Source organism: Chiloscyllium plagiosum, chromosome 22, assembly GCF_004010195.1.
Source record: "Chiloscyllium plagiosum isolate BGI_BamShark_2017 chromosome 22, ASM401019v2, whole genome shotgun sequence".
Lineage (NCBI taxonomy): Eukaryota > Metazoa > Chordata > Chondrichthyes > Orectolobiformes > Hemiscylliidae > Chiloscyllium > Chiloscyllium plagiosum.
The window spans coordinates 47,065,084-47,091,471 of NC_057731.1; the positions used below are offsets into that span (position 1 = coordinate 47,065,084).

A 26,388-nucleotide genomic window follows, 5' to 3' on the forward strand; every position below is an offset into this window, starting at 1 on the left:
CTGCTCTCACCCTTCCCATCAACCCTTATTTCACTCAACCTTACAGCATGATCCCTTTCTGAGTTTTCTGCTTTGTTGATACAGTTGTCTTTCTTGACTTCTCTTGTTCTAACTTTCCCTTCAATTTCCTTTTTAAACATCCAGTTTGTCCCCTCCCCCCCCGCTACTTAGTTTAAATGTAGCGGTGTTGCAGTAGAAAACCTGCCTGCCCGAATGCTGGTCCCTAACCTATTAAGGTGCAAACCGTCTCTCTTGTAGAATTTTTGTTTACCACAAAATATACCCCAGTGATCCAAGAACTTAAATCCTTGCTTCCTGCACCAGTTCCCCAACCACACGTTCAAGTCCATTATCTCCCTGTTTCTGGCCATACCAGCCCGAGGAACTGGAAGCAAACCGGAGATAACCACCTTGGACGTCCTGCTTTTCAGCCTTCTTCCTAGTTCTCCGAAGTCCCGCTATAGTATATTCCTCCTCTTCTTCCCGACATCATTTGTGCCGACATGTACCACCACCTCTGGCTCTTCACCCTCGTCCTTGAGGATTTCCTGCACTCTGTCCACAATGTCTTTCACCCTGGCACCAGGAAGGCAACACAGCATCCTTAAATCCCATCTCCTGCCACAAAAACCCCGGTCAGTTCCTCTCACGATGGAGTCCCCTATTACCACAGTTCTGTGCGATGTCCTATTCTTCCGCTCTGCCTCTGCGCCAACTTTTGATTGACAGACCTGGCCGCCATGCGAACTGGCGGTGTCATCAGTCTCTACTGTTTCCAAAAGCTTCAACTTGTTCCTGACAGGTACTTCTCCTGGGGTCTCTTGCACCTGTCTCCTCTCTGCCTTCCTCATCGTCTGCTCTCTTCTGCTCTCTTCTGGCATGATTGGTGTAATAACCTCGCTGAAGGTCTTGGCCAGAAAGATCTCGTTCTCTCAGATGAGCCTCAGGTCCTCGAGTTCTTTCATCAGCGCTGCAATATGCTCGGTCAATAGCTGAATGTGCACACACTTTCCACACATATACGAGCCAGACACACCAGAGTCGTTGACCTCCCACATCAAGCACGTAGCGCACTGAACCAGCTGGGCAGTCATGTCTTCACTCTCCAACTGTGGCGTAATCACTTCACTCAACCTCCTTGTCAAAGGCTCCTGAGCTGAAGCCTCACTCTTCGATCCAAACTTCCTTAATCCCTCTTTTTGCGGCAAGTTTGTGGACTCTTAATTTAGATTAGAGGAGGATGGAGGGAGGGAGACCCTACTTTGTAGGACCTGGGGTTTAGAACACACCCACTCTAATAGCAATCACTTATCTTCCCGACCGGCTTTGCGCTCCGCCTGAACTTCCGCCCAGCTCCCGCCGCTCTCTGCTGCGATTCATAGCACAAACTGAAGGAACAACACCTTATCTTCGGACTACCCACTATACAACCTTCTGGACTTAATGTTGAATTCAACACTTTTTAAACTGTGAATCATTCTTTCCCTTTCTTTTAGCTTATCATATGTTTTTCTCTCCTCTCCTCCCACCCCCACCACTACCACCCATTCCAGTTACTGTCTTTTCAAGTCTGGCAGGAGACAATACATATGGTGTTCACCTTTCACAGCATTGGCTTCCGGTTCCAGAAACTGTTATGCCCATGGACCTTGGAGGTCTCTGCAGAAGTAAATAAATTAGTAGCACCATTGGTTGAGTTGGTGCATGACAATCCATGAGTATTTGTGGTTGTGTTGCCATGCATGTAACTAGATAATTTTAATAATTACAAATATAATGGCAATGCTAAGAAGGTTCACATAAAAAAGGATGGTAATGATTTTTCACAAGGTGCTGAACTTGTTCAATAATTTAGCATGGCAAGTCACTTTCAGCAATAATTTTAAATGGACCAAAGAGAAGGGATTCAAGGATAGAACCTGGAGAAATGTCCATGGAATTTACTTTTGTGGATGAATTCCAAGTTTGTTACCTGGTGTTATTTATTCAAAAGTCCCTTTTCTTATAATGTAAGTTCTGTCGAGCCCAAAATGTATGTTCAGCCTATGTCTGGAGGTAAAACTTGAACCTGTATGAATTCAGACAGAAACGGTCAGCAAAATAGTGGCACTCCACTCCATGCAAATGCACTGCCAGCACCACTTCAAAATGAAAAACCTGGAATGTTATTTAAGTCAAAGTAAAATACAACAGATGCTGAAAGTATGAAATAACAGCTAAGTGCTGGACAAACTCAGTAGTTTCTGGCAGCATCTTTGCAGAGGAAAGCAGTTGGACTTGGATATTACTTCTTCAGAATGGACACTAAAACGTTAACACTGCTTTTCTCTGCAAAGATGCAAAACAGATTAGGCGAAAGTGAGGACTGCAGATGCTGGAGATCAGAGTCAAGATTATAGTGGTGCTGGAAGAGCACCACAGGTCAGGCAGCATCCAAGGAGCAGGAAAATCAACGTTTCGGGCAAAATCCCGGTTAAAAACAAAGTGCTAGAGCAACTCAATAGATGGGGCAGCATCTTTGCAGAGAAAAGCAGTGTTAACGTTTTAGTGTCCATTCTGAAGAAGTAATATCCAAGTCCAACTGATGACTGATTTTCCTGCTCCTTGGATGCTGCCTGACCTGTGGTGCTCTTCCAGCACCACTATAATCTTGACTCTGATCTCCAGCATCTGCAGTCCTCACTTTCGCCTAATCTGTTTTGCATGGCTACTTAACAGAAAACTGCAAGTTTTAATGTTCCTTTCCAGGCACTGAACGTGACTGCCTCACTTGATGATCAAATTATCTATGTCAGTACTCAATTGTCAATCATTTAATCACTTTAAAGTCACTACTGCATCATAGTACAGGAAATTACTTTGGCATTGGGAAATATCATGCCAATGTGTAAGGTTATTGCTGTTGCATCCTCTCTATTTGTACTAGAAACAGGGTGCAGGCCCTCTTCCTTTACAGTTAGTATCCTAATTTGTTGAGTAGGATGTGCATGAAATTCATGACAGACTGATAGACACACAAATTTGAGATCTTCAAATATGTTGGTTCACAACACCAATGCTAATTTAATACAGTAACATTTATGCTCTGAGTTAGGGTAAGTGGCACAAAAAATGTCTGGTTGTTTCAGAGTGCAAGGAATGTTGGCAATTCCTTTTTTTGAGTTTCTATTGATTTAAGTGGTTTAATATATAAACTTCATTTTTTTTTTAAATGTATTGTCTGATGTTCACTGGATTTCCTCTTCACTGCTCCCTCCATTTTGGTTTTTGATCCTGATAAAAGTTTTATCAGTAAGCACAGTCATTGGGGATAAGAGGTTTGGTGCCCAAGAAAACTTTGCTGTTAGGTTGGTGATTATAATTTGTTTTTCTGGGAGGCTTAAATAAACTCAACAAATAGTCTCCTTCTGTTCTGTACCACTTTGGAACTTTTAGCTTGCTACTCATGATTGTAACACTTGTTTTCTGTTTAAAAAAACTCAACTACCGAAGAAGGGAGAATACAGTAATTGTTTAAATGTGGAGAGATGCAATAGTAAATATGTCCCCCATTAGCTTTTTCAGTTAACCAGTGATGATAGTTGTAAAACAAAAGTTGAAATTGGTTTTCAGTATGATTATTTTGCAGACTGATAGGTGGAACAGCCAAATTTGACTTCAGTAGTCATTGTGGCTCTAATCTGTGAAACTTGAACATAAACTGTCTTTAACACAACCAAATTTAAGCATTTACCTTATTATTTTGGCAGTTTCCATGAGTCAACTTTCTAGAAATTTGTGATTTAACAGAATCAGAAAATGAACATGTATGCAAAAGGGTGTGTTCAAATTTTGTTAAAGTTTAAAAATTGAATGTACTCCATTTTCAGGCAAATGTGCACATGAATTAAACCTTTGCTGAGGGGCATGTAAGTGTGAGAGTCTAAAGTTCTTTGATAATTTCAAGGGCCTTTGTTTTGACGTTCTGGTGCTGTTAGCATTCCTTGTGGAATTGAAGGTGTACACAATACAAGTAGTGTTTGGCCACGAGCAGCTTTTTGTCCTTTTTAAACATCTAAGTGAGTATTAGTCCATGAGGTAGTGTGTCACAAGCTGATAGTTGAGTTAAATTTCTAATTTATACCTGTTTTGTTGAAATACAATGGATAAGTTTTCTTTGCAAGTGAGGAGAAGATGTTACAGTCTGTGCTGATCTTGTGATTAACACTTGTTTGCATGTTGGATTTTGGATTGTTGCTCAGTGGAAACAAAATTAAAACCTTAAATTCTTCCTGTGCTTCAATCACCAGCACCTCCCCAGTGCATCCATTGATTAGTTTAATCTACCTTCCTTGAGTAAAATATCTTTGCCATAGCAGGCCTAACAGAGGTATGAATATTTATTAGTATTCTGTGTGAAGTTGGCCAGATTTCTATAGGAACCTTGGAATACCTAGTCTGAACAGATTCAGAGCAATGAATACCTAGAATAAGCAGTCAGTCATACAGCATGGAAACAGACCCTTTGGTCCAACCAGTCCATGCCTAAAATGCCAAACTAAACTATTCAATTTTTAAACTTTAACAAAATTTGAACACACCCTTTTGCATACATGTTAATTTTCTGATTCTGTTAAATCACAAATTTCTAGAAAGTTGACTCATGGAAACTGCCAAAATAATAAGGTAAATGCTTAAATTTGGTTGTGTTAAAGACATGTTCCTGGCCCATATTCCTCCAAACCGTTCCTGTTCATGTATAGTGGTTAACTTTTTAAAGCACTAGATTTCTTTCAGAAACAGGTAGGTGTATGTTCATAATCAATGGGGAACTGCTTTGGAAGGAATGAGAATTTGGGCCTCAACTTTCCACTCTGGCACAGCAGAAGCCAGACGGAGTCTACCAAGCCTGCTAACTCAGCACTCTGTTCTACAGTGGTGAGACCTAGATAAGATCAGTGAAGTGGGAAAGAAAGCCAAATGCTTTCCACCTTCACAGTGCAAGATTTATTAATGTTTCTTGGCAGGGCAAGATCACTAAATCAGAGCGTCTGTAGTATGCAAGTTCAGTCAGCATATATTCATTGCTCAAACCTACGGTGTCTGTACTGGGTTGGTTTTGTTCATGGAATGAGTGACAGCCATATGTCCCCAAAGACCTCTGGTTAAGGTGAACTGGCCACTGGCTCAAATTCTCCAGGTTGTCTGTATCTCTGCTGCAGCAACACCAGTGAGCAAGATATGGAAGTGCTGGACGCAAATAAATGGGATGCAGCTGTTGATGGTTGTGACCTACATTCCCTTGTAATTTTTTTCTTGTATACCGAACCAGAAATCAATGTTTCTGTGCACAGAGCAGCATGTGCAAAGCCTCTGAGCATCTGCAGCCATGCTGAGCATGTCCACGACCTATAGAAAAGTGGTTTAGAGGCAAGAACTGGAAAGCTGAGCTAACTCAGAAGAGATCCCAGAGGAAACAAAGGCCAGCGTATCATGCACCATCTCAGCCACCTGTCTTTCTCTGCAGCAAATTTTGGGGTAGTGGGACTTGCGAGCTATACCAAGTGGTGTGTAGCACAGTTTACTGCAGCATTATTGTGGTCAATTGTCACGAGACAGAAGGTTTCCAAACGACTGAAAAAAAAAACAGTGCTGGAGTTTTGTGTCTCCCCCATTTCAGCATTGAGATTGTGCAATCACAAAATTCTCGCTTTCATTATGGCAGAGAAAAACTGATATTCTATATTACTAGATCAAATTGGCTACTTCTTACAAATGTCTTCTGAAAATAATGTGTCATGTGATGTAATTTTGTCTAGTGTATTTTTAATATTTGGTTGTGAGAACTAGCAGTTTTGAAGATTGCGTGAGAATCTGTTTTAAAGCATGGCACCATTTTTTAAGATACATAAGATCATGGCTATGCATATAAATTGGACTCAGTAATTTTTTTCTATTCTTCTCTCTCCCATCTGTTGGTTATCCAATGATTAAAGGCTAAGTGAATTGGACCTGTGTTCTCTGACATTGAGAAGAATGACTGTGATCTCTTGAAAATCCCCTCAATCTTGTTTTTTTGACAGAAAGGACATTGGGCATATTTCCTTTGGCTGGGGAATTTAGAACATTAGGCCCAATCCCAGGATAGAGGGCTGATCATTTAAGATTGGGATGAGGCGAAATTTCTTCAGCAACGGTTAATGTTTGAAATTCAATATCATAGATGGTTGAGTACCCCATTGTTCAATACATTTAATGCTGAGGGACAGATTTTGGTTTCTTCAGATTAAAGTATATAGGGAAAAGGCAGAATAGTGGAGTTCAGGCCTGTACAGGATTAGGCTTGTATTGGTTAGGCTACTGTTGGAATATTGTGTGCAATTCTGGTCTCCTTCCGTCGGAGGCTGAGGGGTGACCTTCTAGAGGTTTACAAAATTGAAGGGCATGCATAGGATAAATAGACAGTCTTTTCCCTGGGGTAGGAGAGTCCAGAACTAGAGGGCATAGGTTTAGGGTGAGAGGGGAAAGATATTAAAGAGACCTAAGGAGCAACTTTTTCCACACAGGGTGGTAAGCGTATGGAATGAGCTGCCAGAGGAAGTGATGGAGGCTAATACAATTGCAACATTTTAAGAGGTATTTGAATGGATATACGAATAGGAAGGGTTTGGAGAGATATGGGCCAGGTGCTGCCAGGTGGGACTAGATTGGGTTGGGATATCTGATCGGCATGGACCGAAGGGTCTGTTTCCATGCTGTACATCTCTGACTCTAAGTATCAGCCCCGATTGTGTCAAATAGCAGAATAGATTCAAGCGGTCATATGGTCCACTTCTTATTTCTTTTCTTGTATTAAGCACACTTAAGCCAGATGAATTTGCCATGGTGTCATTTCTTGCTGACTTCAGAAGCAATTCCTTAATTTATGCAAAATATTCCAATTTTCGTTCACTGTCCTGGTTGCTACTCTGAGAAATAACTAAAGCTGATTTCTGGAACACTAAGTTGGCAGAGTCCGTGTATGAAGCGAGTTCTCAAACCAGTACTTGAGACATTATTACTTAAGTGCAGAATCAAACATAATATGCCTTTAAAGTTAGAAGTAATAGCTCGCAGATTTCATTTCATGAAAACATTGAGGACTTTTTAGGGCTTGGCTATGTAGGCCTATTCTGGAATACAAAATAGTTGCAAGACGAAGCTAACTCTGTCTCAGTACTTTTGTCACCAAACCATTTCTGTCAAATGAAACAAGTTAGTATTATTTATTTTAAATGGATGATTGAATCTTTCACTACCTTTTAAGATATTACAATACATTTGAATTAAGTTGTGCTTAAGATTAATTTTGTTTTCTAAAATGTTTCCCCAAAACCCAACCCCAAATCTGTTGAGTTTGTTTCTGATTTGTAACAGTTGGTATCACACCGAAAGGTGCCAGCAGCATTTTACATATAACTTAAATAATGAAAATCCACAAAGCTGAGCAAGACTAGAGCCTCCAGGGGGTTTCCCATTGGTTGAATCGAGTTTGGATGGCTTACCACTAGATTTGCATTAATACAAGGCTGGCACTGTTTTCTGATTGTACAGTGTGATTAGGCTAGTTATTTTCTGTTTAGTTCCTTGTTTGCAGTCATGTTTGTAGTTAAATTTTGGCTCTGCTGGATATTGGTTTTTGTTGCTGAATCATCCACTTGACATGAGTATAGATGTCTGCTTTGTCAACATGTTGGATCAGCTGAGCAGGCTTGGAATTGCTGCCTCTGACTTTCTCTAAGGGCTATCTCACAATGTTGCTTCTCCTCCACATAAAAAATGGCTACTAAGGCTTACTTTACTTAGAGCAATTTACCCAGCAGCTGTTTGTAGCTTGAGGAATGTGAATGCTGATTAAGTTTTAGTAGTAAGAATGCAAGCTGGAATAAAGATATTATAGGTTGAAAATAGTTTGACATTAAACTAGGGTCCTCTAAGTGATTTTTATCTGACCAGGTTTTCATTTTGACTTACTGAGGCAAGTTGTGGCAGTGGAGAAGGCACCATCAAGCTTGGCAAGAGATGATTGAATGAATAAATAAATAATGCTAGCAAGCTGACAGGCTCTTCAAACACAGTACACCTGGGGTTAATATCTCTGAGTCATTAGTTTCAGGTGCCAACAGAGCCCTAATAGTTGTTAATGCATGTGTACATGTACACCAGACACACCCAAACTTGTATGTTTGCTGCCAGTAGGTGATGCATGCCTAAGACATTTGTCATACCTTCCACATAAACAAACTAACAATAAAATGGTTGTTTTGTATTTTTGTTTTTTTGTTGTCACATCAATATGAACCAGTTTATTGTTTATTTTAATTGGTTAACATTTTAATTGTATCTGTTTCATTTCCCCCCCCTCCCAATCTAATTTTCTCCCTATTATCTCAGGCAGAGTTCCTTCATGCTTGGATATATTCCCATTGGGTATTGATAGCCCTTGACACTAAAGTTGTGATGGCTTAGATTGAGCCATGAAAATCCTCCATCATGACACTTTTTCCCATTCTTCGTCTTTGAACCGAAAGTCCACAGTACTTTTGGGGAACCTGGAATTATGTTGTGTTTAAAATGGCAGCCAACAGCAAATGTGCAGTTCACCTGCGCTCGTTTTGTTCTGACAATAGCAGAAACCCTTTTTGAACAGGTCTCATGAACTCACTCCTTGCTGCCATTTCCATATTGCATGTTACACAGTGACTGGTTTTGGAATACCCAGACTGCATACATGTACTTGTCTGTTATAGGTAATGATAACAGAAATACCTAGCTATAGACACAGGCAAAAGAGTTTTGAAAGATTATTCTCCTGAAAGCTGAACATATAATGGTAGTTGGCACAGACTTCAAAAGGGAAAATTGATTGGCCAGCCACATTGACTTTGACTTTGATTTTCAACAACATTGAAATTAAGAATAAACACCAGTTCGTCAAAGGTCGTGTAGTAGATCTAATACTTCGATTTTCAAAAAGCTGTCTCATAGTAATTTCATGACTAAGTTTGGCACGAGTGCTAGAATGGGTAGAAAGCTGGGTATAGAACAGAGCACCAAAGTGTAGAGTTAAGGGTAGCTACTTGAATGGCACACAGTGGGATTGGTGCTGGGAAGGCTGACATTCTCCATTTACATTAATGATTTGGAACCTGATGTACAATTTAATAAATTTGCAGACTGTACTACATTAGAGGAATAATTGATTTTACGCTTTCTGCATTATATAAAAGATGAATTTTTAAAATTGACTGTTTAATTAGCAAATTAATTTCAATATGAAGTGTGAGCCTGTACCATTTTGGTAGGAAGTACAAGAAAGCCACATTATTGGATATTAATCATAGATGAGGCCAAATATTCATGTTCGAATCTTGAGGGGATGTGGGAGAAAGAGAAAGTGAGACAATGTAATTATCAGGAAAGGCTAAACCGATAGTGGATCTTGTAGAAAAACCAAAGTTGAGAAGTGACCTAATTGAGGTTTTTTCTACTTTGAGGAGTCAAAACCCAAGTGCCATAAAGACAACAGTCTTTATTAAACCCTTGATGAAATTGAAGAGAAACTTTTTCACTTAATATTTAGCATGTGAAACACTACCACTGTTAAGGCAAATAACAATTTGCATTTTATACATTTTAAGCAAAAACTAGGTAAGCACATGCATGAGAAAGTATAGAATAATATGCTGATTTGACAGTGGGTGACAGGGAAGATGTTTGTGTGGGTTATAAGCACAAGTCTAGATGAACAGGCTTGATAGGCCAGATTATTTGTTTGGAGAAAGTGAGGACTGCAGATGCTGGAGATCAGTGTCGAAGAGTGTGGTGCTGGATAAACACAGCTGGTCAAGCAGCATCTGAGGAGAGAAGAGTTGAAACTCCAGGCAAAAGCCCTTCATCAGGAATGAGGCTTGTGGGCCAGTGGAGGCTGAGAGATAAATGGAAGGGGGGGTGGGGGTGGGTTGGTTAGGTAGATGAAGGTGGGGGTGAAAGTGATAGGTTGGGGGGGTGGAACAGATAGGTGAGAAGGGAGATGGACAATTTAAGAGGGCAGTGCCAAGCTGGAAGGTTGGAGCTGGGATAAGGTGGGGGGAGAGGAAGTGGGGAAACTGGTGAAATCCATATTGATCCTGTGGCGATGGAGAGTCCCAAGGCAGAAGATGAGGTGTTTTTACCTCCAGGCTTGCTTCAGTGATGTTAACAGTTTGGTTTCATTTCTTGCATTGGCTGAGATCAACATTGAAGAACCTGCCTTCTCAACCTTGTCCCTCACTTGAAGCATGCAGAGCCTCAGGTTCAACTCTGCACTCGTCAGTGCTCTCCGAGAGCAGTCCTGTGATACATTGGGTCTATGACAACTAATACTAACATCTTTTCAAAACCATTCAGAATCTTGTTTGTTCAATGAGATAAGTTTCAGAAATTATAGACCTAATTTACTCAGCCTTGTTTGTATAACAGCCCTTTCACCCATGGGACTAAATTGAAGACAAATTTGAGTTGGAGGACTGAGCTGGATGCAAGGAGCAAGTTCTTTTCTTGGGTGATTGTGATTTTGGAGGTGCTTTTAACTTCTCAAACTCCAATTCACCCAATTTTTCAAATATTTAACATCCCCTTTGAATTATTGTTGTCTTTATTTAGGCCTCTTGAGTGTGGTACCTCGTCCTTTGTGGGGAAATACTTGTGGATCTTGATATCCATGATACTCCTAACTATTTTCCAGTCCATCCTTTTGTATGTTTGTAATAACCTGCTGCCTATTGCTCCTTCAATGTTAGCACATGAGGCTCACCTATCTTCGCTGTCTTTTACTGCAGATCTTTCTACATCATCAGTGATTTTGTCGCAACATCCTACAAGACTAAGTATTCTCTGGAGGAGAACACAGTATTTTTTTTGCCATTACCTGCACTTTAAGAAATCGTGTTAGCTTACATGTCCTGCTTCTTTGTGCAAACCAGGATATGGCTGAACCTTCCTGCTGCATACTATTATTTTGTCACAAAGCTTATATACAAACTTAAGTGTGAATCTATTTAAAAATGTTTGTTTTAAAAGTATATCAAAATATTTTGCAAAATTTTGAATGGGTTTCCTGCACACTTTATAAACTTTGTTTCTTCATTTGTGTTTTCACATTTGAAAATTGCTAACCACTCATCCTACATGAAAAGTTTGACTGAGTTCAGGAAGGGAGAAAGGTTTGCAGAAAGACAGGAGATAGGTTGGGTTACAAAAGTAAGTGAATGTTAGGTTATTGAGAGAGGTCTGTTTTCTCTATGGTTTTTGAGTTGATTCTCTCTCATCAAATGTGGATCAGATTGGGAGGAGAATTATCTCCATTTGAACTAATGTTCTTTAGAAAATTCTTTTGTTGTCAACCTGTATCCATTAAGCTTTTAATCCCTATACAAGGTAAAATAGAGAACGCTGGAAATACGGCAGGCCAAACAGGATCAAGAGTGAGAAACAATTCACATGTCAAGTTGATGCCTTTTCATTAGGTTTTAATCCTACTGCACTTGATCAGCAATTCTTTTTGTTACTTCAAGAACAGCTTAGATTTTATATAGAACCTTAATTAAATGCCCCACGGCACAGAACAGGAGCATTTTAAAACAAGTGGCACCATGCCAAGAAATATTAGGCCAGATAACAAAGTTTGAGCAAAGAAGTAGGTTTTAAAGAATGTCTTAGAGGAGTGAGAAGTAGAGAAGTGGAGGAGTTGAGGGAGGGAATTCAAGGTTGAAGCTTAAGCAATTAAAGGCATTGCCATTGTTATGGACCAGACCAAACCCCTTCAGAACACAGAGATAGCCAAGACCCTATCTTTTGTCTTAAGGTAAGTGTAGGGTGCTGTGTTCCAGATGTGGTTTGATTGGTCAAACTACCAGACTTTAAGCAAAATGCACTTTATTCCTTCACCACAGTTAAAATACAAACCAAAAAATGGCATAACTTTGCATCAAAATACTTAAAAAAAAAAAAAAAAATTTAACTACTCATGAACTGTTCCAATATAGCAGCATGCCATAAACACCTTTGGCAAAGGCAAATTCAGCAAAACCGATTTCTCTGACATGCTATCTTCTGGAGTCTAGGAGAAGGATGCTGACAGCATGAATCCAGCAACAGAGAGAGAAGTCTGAGTTTCTTCAGCAGAGAGAGAGGTGTATCTAGCAGCTTCAATTCCAAAACCTCAACTGAAAGCAAAACTAAGACCCAGTCTGTGTGAAACCCTGACTCCACCCACTCATGTTGTTTTTGTCTAATTTTAAAAAGAGAAAAAACTATTTACTCTGTTTGCCATGGAACAGACACCTGGTTGACAACACACTGCTTCAAGAGAAACAGGACAGAATAACTCGCTCTTAAAGGTACATTTTATCACACCACCAGTGATGTGCATTGCCAATTTTACAAGACGTCCCTCTGCAGGTAACCTGTGTTGTGGGAATAGAGATGATTTGAGACATGGGGGAGCAAAGCCATAGAGGGCTATGTAAACCAGGATTAGAATTTTAAAATGAATGCATTGCCTAACTAGGAGCCAGCATAAATCAGTGAGCACAGGAGTGACAGGTAAATGGGATTTGTTGAGAGTGGTTTACTAGTTACATTACAACATGTATCATTTGGCTGTTACTCCCACTAAAACTATTGGGAACGCAAGTCATCTTGCCCTCGGCAACAAAAGTTGTCCCCTCCAATTTTCCACATAATCCACTCTGCAGAATGCCATGCAAACCAGTTTGTTCACTTGTGATTGTCTGTCTGTTTCAGAGGAATTGGGAATCCCCTGCTCAAACACCCAACAGCAGCAGCACATGTCAAGAAGACTACAAAAATGGTGCTGTGACTGCAAGACTGAGTAGTAATAATATTCTAGCTGCTTCAATATTACCTGCTCTTCACTCTGCAGGCCTAGCAAGGGCAAGGTTGTGACTATGTTGGCAAATGTTAGCCATCCTTGAGCTAACAGATACAGAGAGTGACTTTATGAACAAAAATTGCCCATGTCTCAAATATGTCAAACTTACTGACCTGATTCAGCAGCTGTTTTGGTGTTTAAAAGTCAAGGTTTTAAAAATAAAGAATAATCCAGTCATGTATACCATTGTTATGAGCAACCAACTAGGGATTGAGATGGTAGTACTGGACAGTAAGTCTAGGACTGCAGAGTACACAGGACAGTTTGACATGGAGAAAGTGAGGACTGGAGATCAGAGATGGAAAGTGTGGCGCTGGAAAAGGACAGGAGATCATGCAGCATCTGAGCAACAAGAGTCAACGTTTCAGTCATAAGCCCTTCGTCAGGAATGTCCTGATGAAGGGCTTATGCCCAAAATGTCAACTCTACTCAGATGCTGCCTGACCACCTGTGCTTTTACAGCACCACACTTTTTGACAGTTTGACATGTCTTTTTAGAGCTATGCCTAAACATTTGTGCCTCAAGTTGTTCAAAGTCATTATTCAGTGCTGAATGAATGATTGGACTTCACATTGTATGCATGATTACATGGATTGACTTGGTCAACCAACCTGTACTGTCCTTCATTGCAAGGTCTCCTAAAATACTATTTTTTTAAATATATTTTCAAGTCTGACATCATTTCTTTGCTGATCTCTCATTTTTTGTGTTCTGAAGGGGGGGGGGGTCATTGGACCCAAACGCTAACTCTGATTTCTCTCCAGATGCTGTCAGACCTGCTGAGCTTTCCGGCAACTTCTGTTTTTGTTTCTGATTTACAGCATCCGCAGTTCTTGAGGTTTTATTTTTATAAGGTTTTTTCTTGATTTCAGGTCGAAATGAGCCCCTGAAGAAAGAGAGGCCAAAGTGGAAAAGTGATTATCCTATGACAGATGGCCAACTGAGGAGTAAAAGAGATGAATTCTGGGATACAGCACCAGCTTTTGAAGGTCGCAAAGAAATCTGGGATGCCCTTAAGGCAGCTGCCTATGCCATTGAATGCAACGATCATGAACTGGCCCAGGCTATTGTAGATGGCGCTAGTATTACCTTGCCACATGGTAAGCACAACAGTGTCAAATGGTGTTTTACAGCATGTTCTTGATCCTACAAAGTCTCCAATGATATCTTCAAAATTGTAGGCTAGTTTCCCAAATTCTCTCCAGTGATGCACTCTTTAGTGAATACTTCCTTAACTCCACCCTCACCCCCAGTCTAAATTCAGAGTTGTGGAAATCTCCAAAAGTTGAGCTTTTTACCCAGCATCTTTTACATACCTGAGTATTGCCATTTAAAGCTGTAGCCCTTTCCCAATATTACTTCAACTATCCACCATAGAACATACCAGATGGCCTCCTCCTTCATAGACCGCAATTTCCCTTCCCACGTGGTCAATGATGCCCTCTAGCACATCTTATCCACTTCCCACACCTCTGCTCCCTAACCCCACCACTGCAACAGCAGAAAGGACAGAACCCCTCGGTCCTCACCTTCCACCCCACCAACCTCCGGATACATCACATCACATCACATCCTCAGCCATTTCCGCCACCTACAAACAGACCCCACCACCAGGGATATATTTCCCTCCCCACCCCCATCTGTGTTCTGTAAAGCCCATTCCCTCCATGACTCTCTTGTCAGGTCCACTGCCCCAGCCAATCCATCATCCCCTCCCTGCATCTTCCCTCACAGGAATTGAAAAACCTGCAACCACACCTCCCCTTCATCTCCGTCCAAGATCCCAAAGGATCCTTCCGCATCCATCAGAAATTTACCAGCACTTCCACAAGTGTCATCTGCTGTATCCATTGCTCCTGATGTGGTCTCCTCTACACTAGGGAGACAGGATGCCTACTTGTGGAACGCTTCAGAGAACATCTCTGGGACACATATATGAAACAACCCCACCACCCTGTGGCCAAGCATTTTAACTCCCACTCCCCCGAGGACATGCAAGTCCTGGGCCGCCTCCATTGCCAAACCCTTACCACCCAATGCCTGGAGGAAGAATACCTCATCTTCTACCTTGGGACCCTCCAACCACATGGGATCAATGCGGATTTCACCAGTTTCCTCATTTTCCCTACCCCCACTTTACCCCCGATCCAACCTATCAAATCGGCATTGCCTTTTTGACCTGTTTTATCTCTCCATCTTCCTTCCCACCTATCCACTCTACCCTCCTCTCTGATGTATCACATACCTGCTACCTCACCCCCCCCCCCCCCCCCCACTCCCAATCCTCCACCCATTTATCTCTCAGCCCCTTTAGCCCACAAGCCTCATTCCTGGTCAAGGACTTATGCTTGAAATGTTGACTCTCCTTTTCCTCGGATACTGCCTACCTGACTCTGCTTTTCCAGCACCACACTCCCAATACTATCCACCTTGAAGGTTGACCTCCAGTGTTCTAATTTTGAGCCCATTCTGCATATCTAAAGTTAATAGGGAGCTGGATAAACATGAAGGACAAAGGAGCATGAGTTTATGCTGATAAACTGAGTCAAGGAAGGTGGTGGCTATTATGGTTGATAAGCAAAAGATGAAATATTTATTGCTAATGGCCGCCTCCTGTGCTATATTTTATGTAGTTAATCTGACATCCAGCATTTATGGGCGGCACGGTGGCACAGTGGTTAGCACTGCCGCCTCGCAGCTCCTGAGACCCGGGTTCAATTCCCGCCTCAGGCGACTGACTGTGTGGAGTTTGCACGTTCTCCCCGTGTCTGCGTGGGTTTCCTCCGGGTGCTCCGGTTTCCTCCCACAGTCCAAAGATGTGCAGGGCCAGGTGAATTGGCCATGCTAAATTGTCCGTAGTGTTAGGTAAGGGGTAAATGTAGGGGTATGGGTGGGTTGCGCTTCGGCGGGTCGGTGTGGACTTGTTGGGCCGAAGGGCCTGTTTCCACACTGTAATCTAATCTAATCTAATCTAATCTAAAAACTTGTTTTCCATTCACCATGTTCATTTGCCCCAATACGGCCAAGCTATATTCTAATATACCCGAGTGAATAGTAAAACGTCTTTGTAGCCTTGGTCTGACATATTTTTCAGTTGCGAGCAACATTTATCTGCATGTACACCCCAGTTTTGATTCTAGATCGATTTTTCTTTTCTCCTTTCATTGGAGCCTTTTTGTTGATTCTTTGTGGAATATACTCCAGCACCTCCCAGGGGATTTTGGAAAACCTGAAGTAAAGCTAAGAATGCTGGAAATACTCAGGTTAGGCGACATCTCTGCAGAGAGAAAGAGTTGATGATTCAGATCCATGATCTTTCACTAAAACTGGGAAAAATTAGAAACTTGGACACTTTTTAAGTTGGTGGAGGGTATAGCTGGGAAGCAGGGCCTACAGTTTATATCAGTGGAAGACGGAAGGGATTAACTGGCAAAAGAGTTTGTGGTGCAAGGCCAAGGGTATGGTAATTGGGCAAGTAAAGAAACAAAAGATTGGTTTAGAGAAGGCAGTGAATGGCAGAAAGATAAATAGCTGCCATCTGAAAGCAAAAACAAGAAAAAATGAATTGAAACATAAACTAGCAAAGGAAATTCAATGGAGACAAAGATTACAGACTGAAATGCAGAACTCGTTTTTAAGTTTGGAAGGTTATGGGATGCTTAATCAAAAGATGAGATGTTCCTTGAATTGACATTGAGCTTTACTGGAACAGAGTAGGAGACTGAAGGATGAAAAGTGAGCATGAGGATCAGGGTGATGAATTAAAATAAACCGAACCTCTGTTCACTTGTTGTGTTATTAAACTGAGGTTTGTTTTTTGACTTGCTACTTGCCACTCAACTTCTAAAACCTCACTTTTCTCTCTCCTACTCTTTTGAAATGCTTACACGTTATTGGGCATTCAGAATATTAATTGTGAGGAGTGTTGCACTAATGCTTGTACATGTGCAGTATATCTAAAACAGAAATTTTTTGTAACTTTATTTTTATTTCAGATTTGCAACACCTGCAATGTGTTGATTTTATTTTCAGGGGAATATTTTGTGTTGGTTCTGGATAACCATATCTAAATACGAAGCATCTATGAAACCTTAAATTTCCTAAGCACATGTCCAGGTCCAATGAGGAGAACACAGACATGGACCTCGGCTTCTGAAACCCGTGTTCACGCTAGGATGTGGGTGTTGCAAATGAGGTGCTTCACTATTGGCCGTTTCAGATATGACTGGTTTCCTCAGTCACTTTCAGGGAACAATTAAGAGTCAACTATATTGCTGTAGAACTGAAATCACCTATAGCACCAACCTAACTGTAATGAAGACTATTTCCTTCTGAAAGGAACATTTGTGAAAAGTTGAGTTTTCAAATCCAGCAGTTTCATGGCAACTTTTCCTGAAGGCAGATTCTTAACGGAATTCTACTGCTCAAAATACCACAGTACATTTGAACTCCCATTCTTCGAATTATTATTTCAATAACATAGTTATACTTTACCAGTCCCAGAGCATTCTGAATCAGCAAACAAAAAGATTTAGCTGTTCTATAATATGTGCCAGATCCACTGAAGCAGCAATATTGAAGCAAATCCATTGGCATCATGGTAGCCCACAAACCCACCAACACACTAAAACAGCAGCTAATGAACTTGAAACACCCTATGCAGACAGCAAGCAAAACTCATGTCATTTACAAAATACACTACAAGAACGATAACTTACAATACATTGGACAAACGGGCAGAAAAGTAGCCACCAGGATATGTGAACATCAACTAGCCACAAAACGACATGGCCCTCTCACTAATATCCTTCCTTAGGATAAGGAAGGACACCACTTCGTAGGACAAGCTAAACAGAGACACTCATAAGAGTTCCTAGAAGCATGGCATTCCAACTGGAACTTTTATCAACAAGCACATTGACTTGGACCCCCATTTACCACCCCCTGAGAAAAACAGGAAATGACATCACAGTAGGAAATGACATCATCAACTCAGAAATCCAAACACATAAATAGAAAGCAGGAATCATCAGCAGTGCTTCGTCCGGAGGCTCACTGAAAATGTTACGTAGTATGGTGACGAAATGTCTGAAAATGAACCTTCCAGCTCAGCGCACAAACCTACATCCAGAACATGTTAGCTACTATAGAAGATATCTGTTGCAAGTATACACTCAGATTTTGAATGGTTCATCTGGGTTGCTATCAAAAAGGTGTTCTCTTTATTTCTTTTAGTCAAGTTAGTTAATTTAGTTGATCAAAATCTAGTTTTGTCCAGCTGTTTCTGACGCAGTGGCCAGATATTGAATGGCAATCTTTTAATTTTGTTAGGGTGTTCTTGCACTTAACTTTCATCTCATGTGGGACTTGACTGCTTGTGTGTCAGCAGCCCACCATAGCCTACTCATTTTGAACTCTTCAACTGTGACCAGAGATGAAATGCTTGAAGGGTACCTTCCAACTGAAGCTTAAGCTACTATTAATACTGTACTGTTGTCATTCACTATTGCATGGCCCCTGTACAACTGAAGTAGACAGGCAGGAGGTTGGAAGAACACAACAAGCCACACAGCATCAGGAGGTAGAGAAGTCAATGTTTTGAGTGTAACCCTTCAGGACTAAGGGTACAGGGGGAGCTGCAGATAAAGGGGTGGTGAAGTGGGGACAGTGGAGGGTGCAGCCTGGTTGGTCCGATTGCATGGGAAAGTACCTGGGTGTTAAGGGGGTTGGTAGGGAGAGTTGCGCAAACAAAGGAATGTTAAATGGAATGGTCCTTGCGGAAGGCAGAGAGGGGTGGGGAGGGAAAGGTGTTCTTGATGGTGAGGTCTAGTTGGAGTTGGAGGAAGTGTTTAAGGATGACACTTTGAATGTGGAGACTGGATTGGTGGGTGAGGACAAAGGGGACTCTGTTTTTATTGTGTTTGGAGGGGGAGTGTTTAGAGCAGTGGAATGGAGGTGGTGCAGTGAGGGTTGTCTGGATTACAGGGAGAAAATAAACACATTGTTTGAAATAGGTGGATGTGGGGAATGCTTGGGAATGGAATGTCTCCTCATCCAAGCAGATGCAACGGAGGAATTGTGAAAATGGGATGGAGTTCTTGCAGGATACTGGGTGGGAGGAGCTGTAGTCCAGGTAGTTATGGGAGTCTGTGGGTTTGTAGTAAACAGAAAGCAATGCTGGAGATATTTGCTATTGGTGAAGTTCTGTAACTGCGAAGTCCCAATGAAAAGAAACCTTGGGCATGTTAGATATTTTACTTTTTTTAAAAAAAGGTTACTTTTAGAGGGATGGCAGTGAAGGCAGTGCAATGTTCCTCTTGCAACATGTTTGAGGTGAGGGATGCCATGGTCATCCCTGCTGATTACACTTGCAGGAAGTGCACCCATCTCCAGCTCCTCCAAGACAGTGTTAGGGAACTGGAGCTGGAGTTGGATGAACTTAGGATCATTCGGGAGGCAGAGGGGGTCATAGATCGGAGCTTTAGTGAAGTAGTAACTCCAAAGATTGCAGACAGATGGGTGACAGTGAGGGGGAACTGGGAGGAAGCAGCCAGTGCAGGGACCCCCTGCGGCCGTTCCCCTCAAGAGCAAGTATACCGTTTTGGATACTTGTGGGGGGGGGGGGACTTACCAGGGGTAAGTAACGGGCTCAGGGCCTCTGGCACGGAGCCTGTCCCAGTTGCTCAGAAGGGAAGGGTGGAGAAGAGCAGAGCAATAATAATTGGGGACTCGATAGTTTGGGGCACAGATAGGCGGTTTTGTGGGAACGAGAGAGACTCACGTTTGGTACGTTCCCTCCCAGGTGCAAGGGTACGTGATGTCTCTGATCGTGTTTTCCGGGCCCTGGAGGGGGAGGGGGAGCAGCCCGAAGTCGTGGTCCACATTGGCACCAACGACATAGGTAGAAGGACCACCCTAATGCAGGCAACAGTAAATTTGTCAGTTAAGATCAAGATTTTCAATGTCCATTTTTGCAGTAAGAAATCAATTCTGAATTATTTAAAGCCGAAGGTTACAGAACTTGAATGAGAAATCAAAAATCAAGCACTTTCTGTCACTGATTGTCTTCCCACTCATAATGATCAAATATCAGGCTCATAACTTGAAATGTTGGAGCTTAACTCCGCTAGCCACCCTTACAACACGTCCATCTCCCCACTGACTTCATTAGTTTGATTCCAGCTTCTTGGGAAACCAGGTTCTGAATTAGGGTGTGACAGTGTCCTATTGAGAGTACAGCAAAGACCATCAAACCTGAACCCATGTGGGAGCAGCAGTAAAGGGAGTGAAATCTGCATCAAGGATCCCGTCATTATGGTCGTACTCTGTGACCATACTCATTATTCATGGCTGACAGTAAGCAGAGACAAATGCACATTTTTTTTTGATTACCTGTAAACTCAACCTACCAATCGCTGTTAAAGCAGTGACACACAAATGCAGCACAACATCTACATTGAAAATCTTACTAGAATATGATATTTACGAGAATATAATACTTTATGTAAATGTTCTGTGAATAAATCACGTTTCTGGCATTTAGTTAATTCACTTAACTGTCAACCTGACTCAATTGATGAGGGAGAGGGAGGGATTCAGTGAGATGAAAGTGGTCGGGAGCCTGGAGAAAGTGGATAGGTTAAGTAAGTGGGCAAAACTTTGGTAAATGGAGTATAATGTGGGAAAATGTGAAGTTGTTCATTTTGGAAAGGAGAACAAAAGAACTGAATATTATTTAAACAGAAAAAAACCGCAAAAAGCTGCAACACAAGGGGGTTTGGGGCCATTTGTGCACGAAACACAGAAAGCTAGCACACCGGACAGCAGGGAATCAGGAAGGGGAAAGGAATGTTGGCCCTTATTTCAAGGGGGTTGGAGTATTAGAGTAGGGAAGTCTTACTGCAACTGAATAAGGTGCTGGGGAGACCACATCTGGAGTACTGTGAGAAATGTTGATCACGTTATTTAAAAGAAATATATCATTTCATTGGTGGCAGTTTAGAAACCATTCACTAGGATGATCCCTGGTATGGCGGGATTGTCGTACGAGCAAAAGCTAAAAGTTACTCACTGGAGTTTAGAAGCATGAGAGATGATCTAATTGAAACATGGGATTCTTAAAGGGCTCTACAGGGTCAATGCTGAGAGGATGTTTCCCTCATGGGGCAGTCTGGAACCAGGAGTCTCAAAATAAAGGGGAACCAATTTAAGACTGACAGAAGGAGGAATTTCTTCTTTCAGACAGTTCAAAAGCTTTTGGAAGTCCTTGCCACAGAGAGCTGTAGGACAGAATCTATTTGTTTATTTAAGGCTGAGATAGATAGATTCTTGATCAGTTGGGAATCGACAGTTACGGGTAAAACACCCAAAAGTGCACAAGAAATGTTATCTGCCATGATCTTGCTGAATGATGAAGCAGGCTCAAGGGGTGGGGAGGTGTCCCGAGTGAGTGAGTAGGCAGCACAAAGGGCAGGCAGGATTAGTGGTTTTGGGGGTTGGGGTGAGTGAGCAAGGATGTTGAATGTAATAGTGAGGGGATAGAGCATGAGCCTTGGTGGGAGATGGGTACAGAAGCGGGGAGTGAGTGAGGGTGAGATATCGGAGAGAAGGTGGTGGCATTACCCTGAAGGAGTTGAGGTGGTGTGGTAATCTCAGACCAGGTTGGCAGAGTCTGATGCCATGGTCTCCTCCATTGGTCCTGGGAGAAAAGGGGACATCCTTTCTCTTGTGCAGCAGCCCTTCCAGGTTCCTGCTCACAAAGTGAGATGTCAATTCCTCTTGTTTTCCACGTCCTGAGCAAATGCCAGGAACAATGCAGGGTAGGAGCAGATTGACAATGCTTAAGTGTGTCCACACGGCCTTTTAAAGATAGCACTGGAACTTGGGAATCCTACTCTGTCCCAGGCAGTCGTGAGTACTTCCAGCTGCAGGGTGTGGAAGAATCGGCCGGGCATTGGTTGAGAGTGGAGCCATACCAGGACATGGTCAGTAGTTAGTGAGATGAGTTTTGGACAACAGCTTTCGTGGAGAGAAACCTTCCATAGAACCTGATGCAAATGAAACATTGCTAGAACATGGTAAGATTAAACCTATGGTCTAGGCTGACTGTGGGAGTGCTGCACTGTTGAACTGTCTTTCAGTCAAATTATTAAACTGAAGCACTTTTCCCCACAAGTTCCTGTTCATGTAAAAGGGCAATCAATGTTCCTAGCATCCTACTCAACAGCTTCCCTTTGATCAAAATCAATAAAAATAGAAGTCATGATTTGGAGATGCTGCTGTTGGACTGGGGTGGACAAAGTTAATAATCACACAACACCAGGTTATAGTCCAATGGGTTTATTTGGAAGCACTAGCTTTCTGAGCACTGCTGTTTCATCAGGTGGTTGTGGAGTATGAGATTAACATGATGAGAGACTTAACAAACAATCCAGGTCTTTTTTCAATATATAATTTCAGTTACATCACACTGTAAACGTTTGCTATAAATTCTGTGTCTTACGATCCTAGACTCCACAACTACCTGAAGGAGCAGCGCTCTGAATGCTAATGCTTCCAAATAACCTGTTGGACTATAACCTGGTGTTGTGTGATTTTTAACAAAAATGGATTAAGTGGCAACTAGACTTGATCACATTATGGGATCTTGTTTTGCACAGAAATGACTTATAAGACAGGTTTTTCCCTTCCAATGTATTGAGAATGTTTGAAAGATCGTGGACATAAGGCTCTTATATATAAAAGTACACCCTCCATATATAAAGATCACACAGAAATAAAGTTGCCACCCAGGTAAATAGTGCGGTGAAGAAGGCATATGGTGTACTGGCTTTTATTGGTAGAGGAATTGAGTTCCGGAGTCCTGAGGTCATATTGCAGTTGTATAAGACTCTGGTGCGGCCGCATCTGGAGTATTGTGTGCAGTTTTGGTCGCCATACTATAGGAAGGATGTGGAGGCACTAGAACAGGTGCAGAGGAGGTTTACCAGGATGTTGCCTGGTATGGTAGAAAGATCGTATGAGGAAAGACTGAGACACTTGGGGCTGTTTTCATTAGAGAAAAGAAGGTTTAGGGGTGACTTCATAGAGGTGTATAAGATGATTAGGGGTTTAGATAGGGCCGACAGTGGTGGTAGGTAAGGGCAGATGTTAGGGGTAGGTTCTTTACTCAGCGAGTCGTGAGTTCATGGAATGCCCTGCCAGTAGCAGTGGTGGACACCCCCTCTTTATGGGCATTGGATAGGCATATGGAGGATAGTGGGCTAGTGTAGGTTAGGTGGGCTTGGATCGGCGCAACATTGAGGGCCAAAGGGCCTGTACTGCACTGTATTCTTCTATGTTCTATGTTCTATTTTGTAAATTAATACCAATGTGTGTATGCATTTAAAACAGGTTATAATTATTCATCCCTGATCTGGATGCTTTCTTGATTTGACACATTCCTGACTGAGACATTCTTGCTGAAGAAGTAGTATGTATGCAGTCTGTCGGGAAAACCGTAGTGATTTTGTTTTTGCCCCTGGTCTTGCAAGTTTAGTCTTGCAAGTTTCATCGAGCAAGGAGAAGTTATTGAATAGCTGTTTTGATCAAGCACATACCAATGTAGTTGCTGTCAAGTAAGTACTGGTGTAGCACAGAAGAATTAAAACTGGAAAAAAAATACCAAAAGTGTCAAATTTGAAATTAAGTTCTCCATTCCTGGTTTCCCTGCCCTTATCTTATAGATACTTAAGATGAGTTAGGGGCAAGAATCGTAAACCTCCATGACTGCCATGGAGTCTTCATGAATTTTGGATTAATCTCCTGAATATTGCTCAAGTAAACCAGGGAAATGTCTTTAACTTCCATTTTCTTTGAATTTTTGGGTTTATGAAGATATTAAAGGAAGAATAAGACTTTATTTGACTGGATTGGAGGCCAATTGATGCAATCTCCAGCTACATAATCAGTTGGTGATAGTAACCTATGGAGACTGGGTGTAATATCACTTTTGTTACAACACAGACAGCCAAATCATATCAGCCTTCCTGTTCCCGGTATTCGCAACACTGTAAAACTAAAATACACAATGATCCTCAAAATTGCTCCAATGTTTCCTAACTGGATTACTTTGACAACCAATACCAGGCACCAAGTCCATCCCTGAAACAAAAGAATTCACAATTTATTTGGCTTTATCGGGGCATAGTTAAACAAAAGTTTAGCCTAATTAGTGTCTGTGGTTTAAACTGAGTCGTCTTTGATTCTCGCCCCCCCCACTCAAAGGTAAACAGACACACTTAAGGGATAAATCAAAAGAAAAATAAGATGAAATTGGTCAGTTCACTTAAGCAATTCACATGATCTATAATACCATAGGAACATGGATTGTACTTTGCGTGGTTTCCAAAGACACTGGTCAATGCAGATAGCTTCCAGTAAGCTCAGGAATATTCATATAATGCTTATAACTGAGATTCTATTCTCCAAATAAGTTTCAATAAGTTGATCATGGAAGGATAGCCAGAGAGCAATCTGGTCTTCCTGTAGCTTTGGCAGTCTCAATACTTCTGACCAAAAATCCAATTTGATATCAGTTCAGACTTTAGTTTATCTTTGTGTTTTTGGTTTTCATTCTCTTTGTTAGACTGGTTGGCACCAACCCCCCCCTATGATGACCTCTACTAACATTGAAATATCTGACATCTGTTTGACCATAATACATCTCTGGAACTGAAACATCTATAACATTCTTTGAACAAGAATCAATCTGCAGTTAACTTCTAGGCCTGGACTCATAAATGAGTTTATTTGTTCTGTTTTGTGGGGAAAAAAAACTAGCAGCTGTTCACAGCGCAAAGATCACCTTCCACTCTCCGGTCGCAGCTCCACCTGAGACCGGTATTGCCGTAGGTATCTAGCAAAAGCAGTCTTTCTTTAGTTATCCTCCCATCTTTATTTTTGTTGACTGATCCTGACCTCCACTTACTTTCTAATTAAGAGTACTGTATTGGTAGTGATCAGGAGCAGACTGCCCTCCTTTTTATCTTCTAAGTCAGTATACCAAAGAAAAAGAAACCATGAAGAGGTTCCTATTCTGTGTTGCTCATTTCACAGTGGGGCAGTCTCACTAAGTGTCAAAAAATAAAATTGTATTGGTCAGCTTATGGTGCATTTCCTGTGTGTGGGTTTATATCTCTGCTCAGTGTCAAAGAGGTTTCATGTTTTAATTTTGTAAACCATCTCCTGGCATGCCCTAGTTGTATTGACATTTGGTTTTATTTTAGGCTTCAAATACTTTTGGACTGATTCTCAGTTACAGTTTGCCTTTTGCTCTTCAACCTCTTGCAAAAGCACGTCTATGGCCACAAATTCATGAGTCATGCATCTGATGGCACCGGATGGTTTGTTTCTGTGTTACTGTTTCTGTATTTACTGTCCCTGTAAATACCAATTCTCTTGGTATTTGAATTACTTAAATAATTTAAAGCATGCTTGCTGATCTCCTATGGCTTTGCTCATGGTGAATCGAAGTGTATGCGGTTACAGATGGTGTTCTAGTAAGAAAGCTGTACCTAACTTCACTGAGAATTCAAAAAGAAATTTCTATAAAGCTGGAACCAGGTTCGATTCCCGCCTCGGGTGACTGTCTGTCTGTGTGGAATTTGCACATTCTCCATTTATGTGTGTGTTTCCTCCGGGTGCTCTGGTTTCTTCCCACAATCCAAAGATGTACAGATCAGGTGAATTGGCCATGCTAAATTGCCTGTAGTGTTACGTGCGTTAGTCAGGAGTAAATATAGGGTGCGGGAATGGGTTTGGGTGTCGACCAGTCAGCCCTCACAGCTGAACTGATAATCCTCAACTTCACTTTCTTGGCTTTTCTCCATAACCTTTGATTCCCCTGCTGGTTAAAAATGTGTTTATATCAGCCTTGAATATGCTTTCTAACATAGTCTCTCTAGCTTTAATTCCAAGATTCACTACCTTTAGAGAGATGAAAGTATTCCTTGTCTGTCATAAATGGCAACCACTGACTCTGAAATTATGGCCTCTGGTCCTTTACTCATTCTCAAATGAAAATAACCTCAGTATCTACTTTGTCAATTCCCTAAGAATTTTGTATGTTTCATTTAGGTCATTGATCTAAATGCTGATGAGTATAAATCCATCCAAACTTACTCAACCTCTCTTCATAAAAACAAAACGTCCCTCCATAGCAAGGATCAACCCAGTGAGCCTTCTCTGGACTGACTCCCATGCTCATATCACTTTTCTTCAATAAGTGACCAACACTGTTCACAGTAGTCCAGGTGTGGTCTGACTAGTACCTTGAATAGTTTTAGCAAGATCTCCCTTTTTTTTAATACTCTATTTACTTTGAAGTGAAGGTCAACATTCCATTTGCCTTTCCTATTACAGCTGAACTTGAATACTAGCTTTTTGTGATTCATGT

At 41.5% G+C, this 26,388-nt stretch overlaps 1 protein-coding gene across 1 annotated transcript in view; it reads left to right on the plus strand.

Annotated features, from left to right (window-relative positions):
* Positions 1-26,388, plus strand: part of ubtd1b (ubiquitin domain containing 1b) — a 108,716-nt gene that overhangs the window by 65,970 nt on the left and 16,358 nt on the right. Inside the window, exon 2 of the mRNA XM_043712987.1 lies at positions 13,826-14,053. Within this exon, the coding sequence (XP_043568922.1) occupies positions 13,826-14,053 (228 nt within the window). The remainder of the gene's footprint in view (positions 1-13,825; positions 14,054-26,388) is intronic.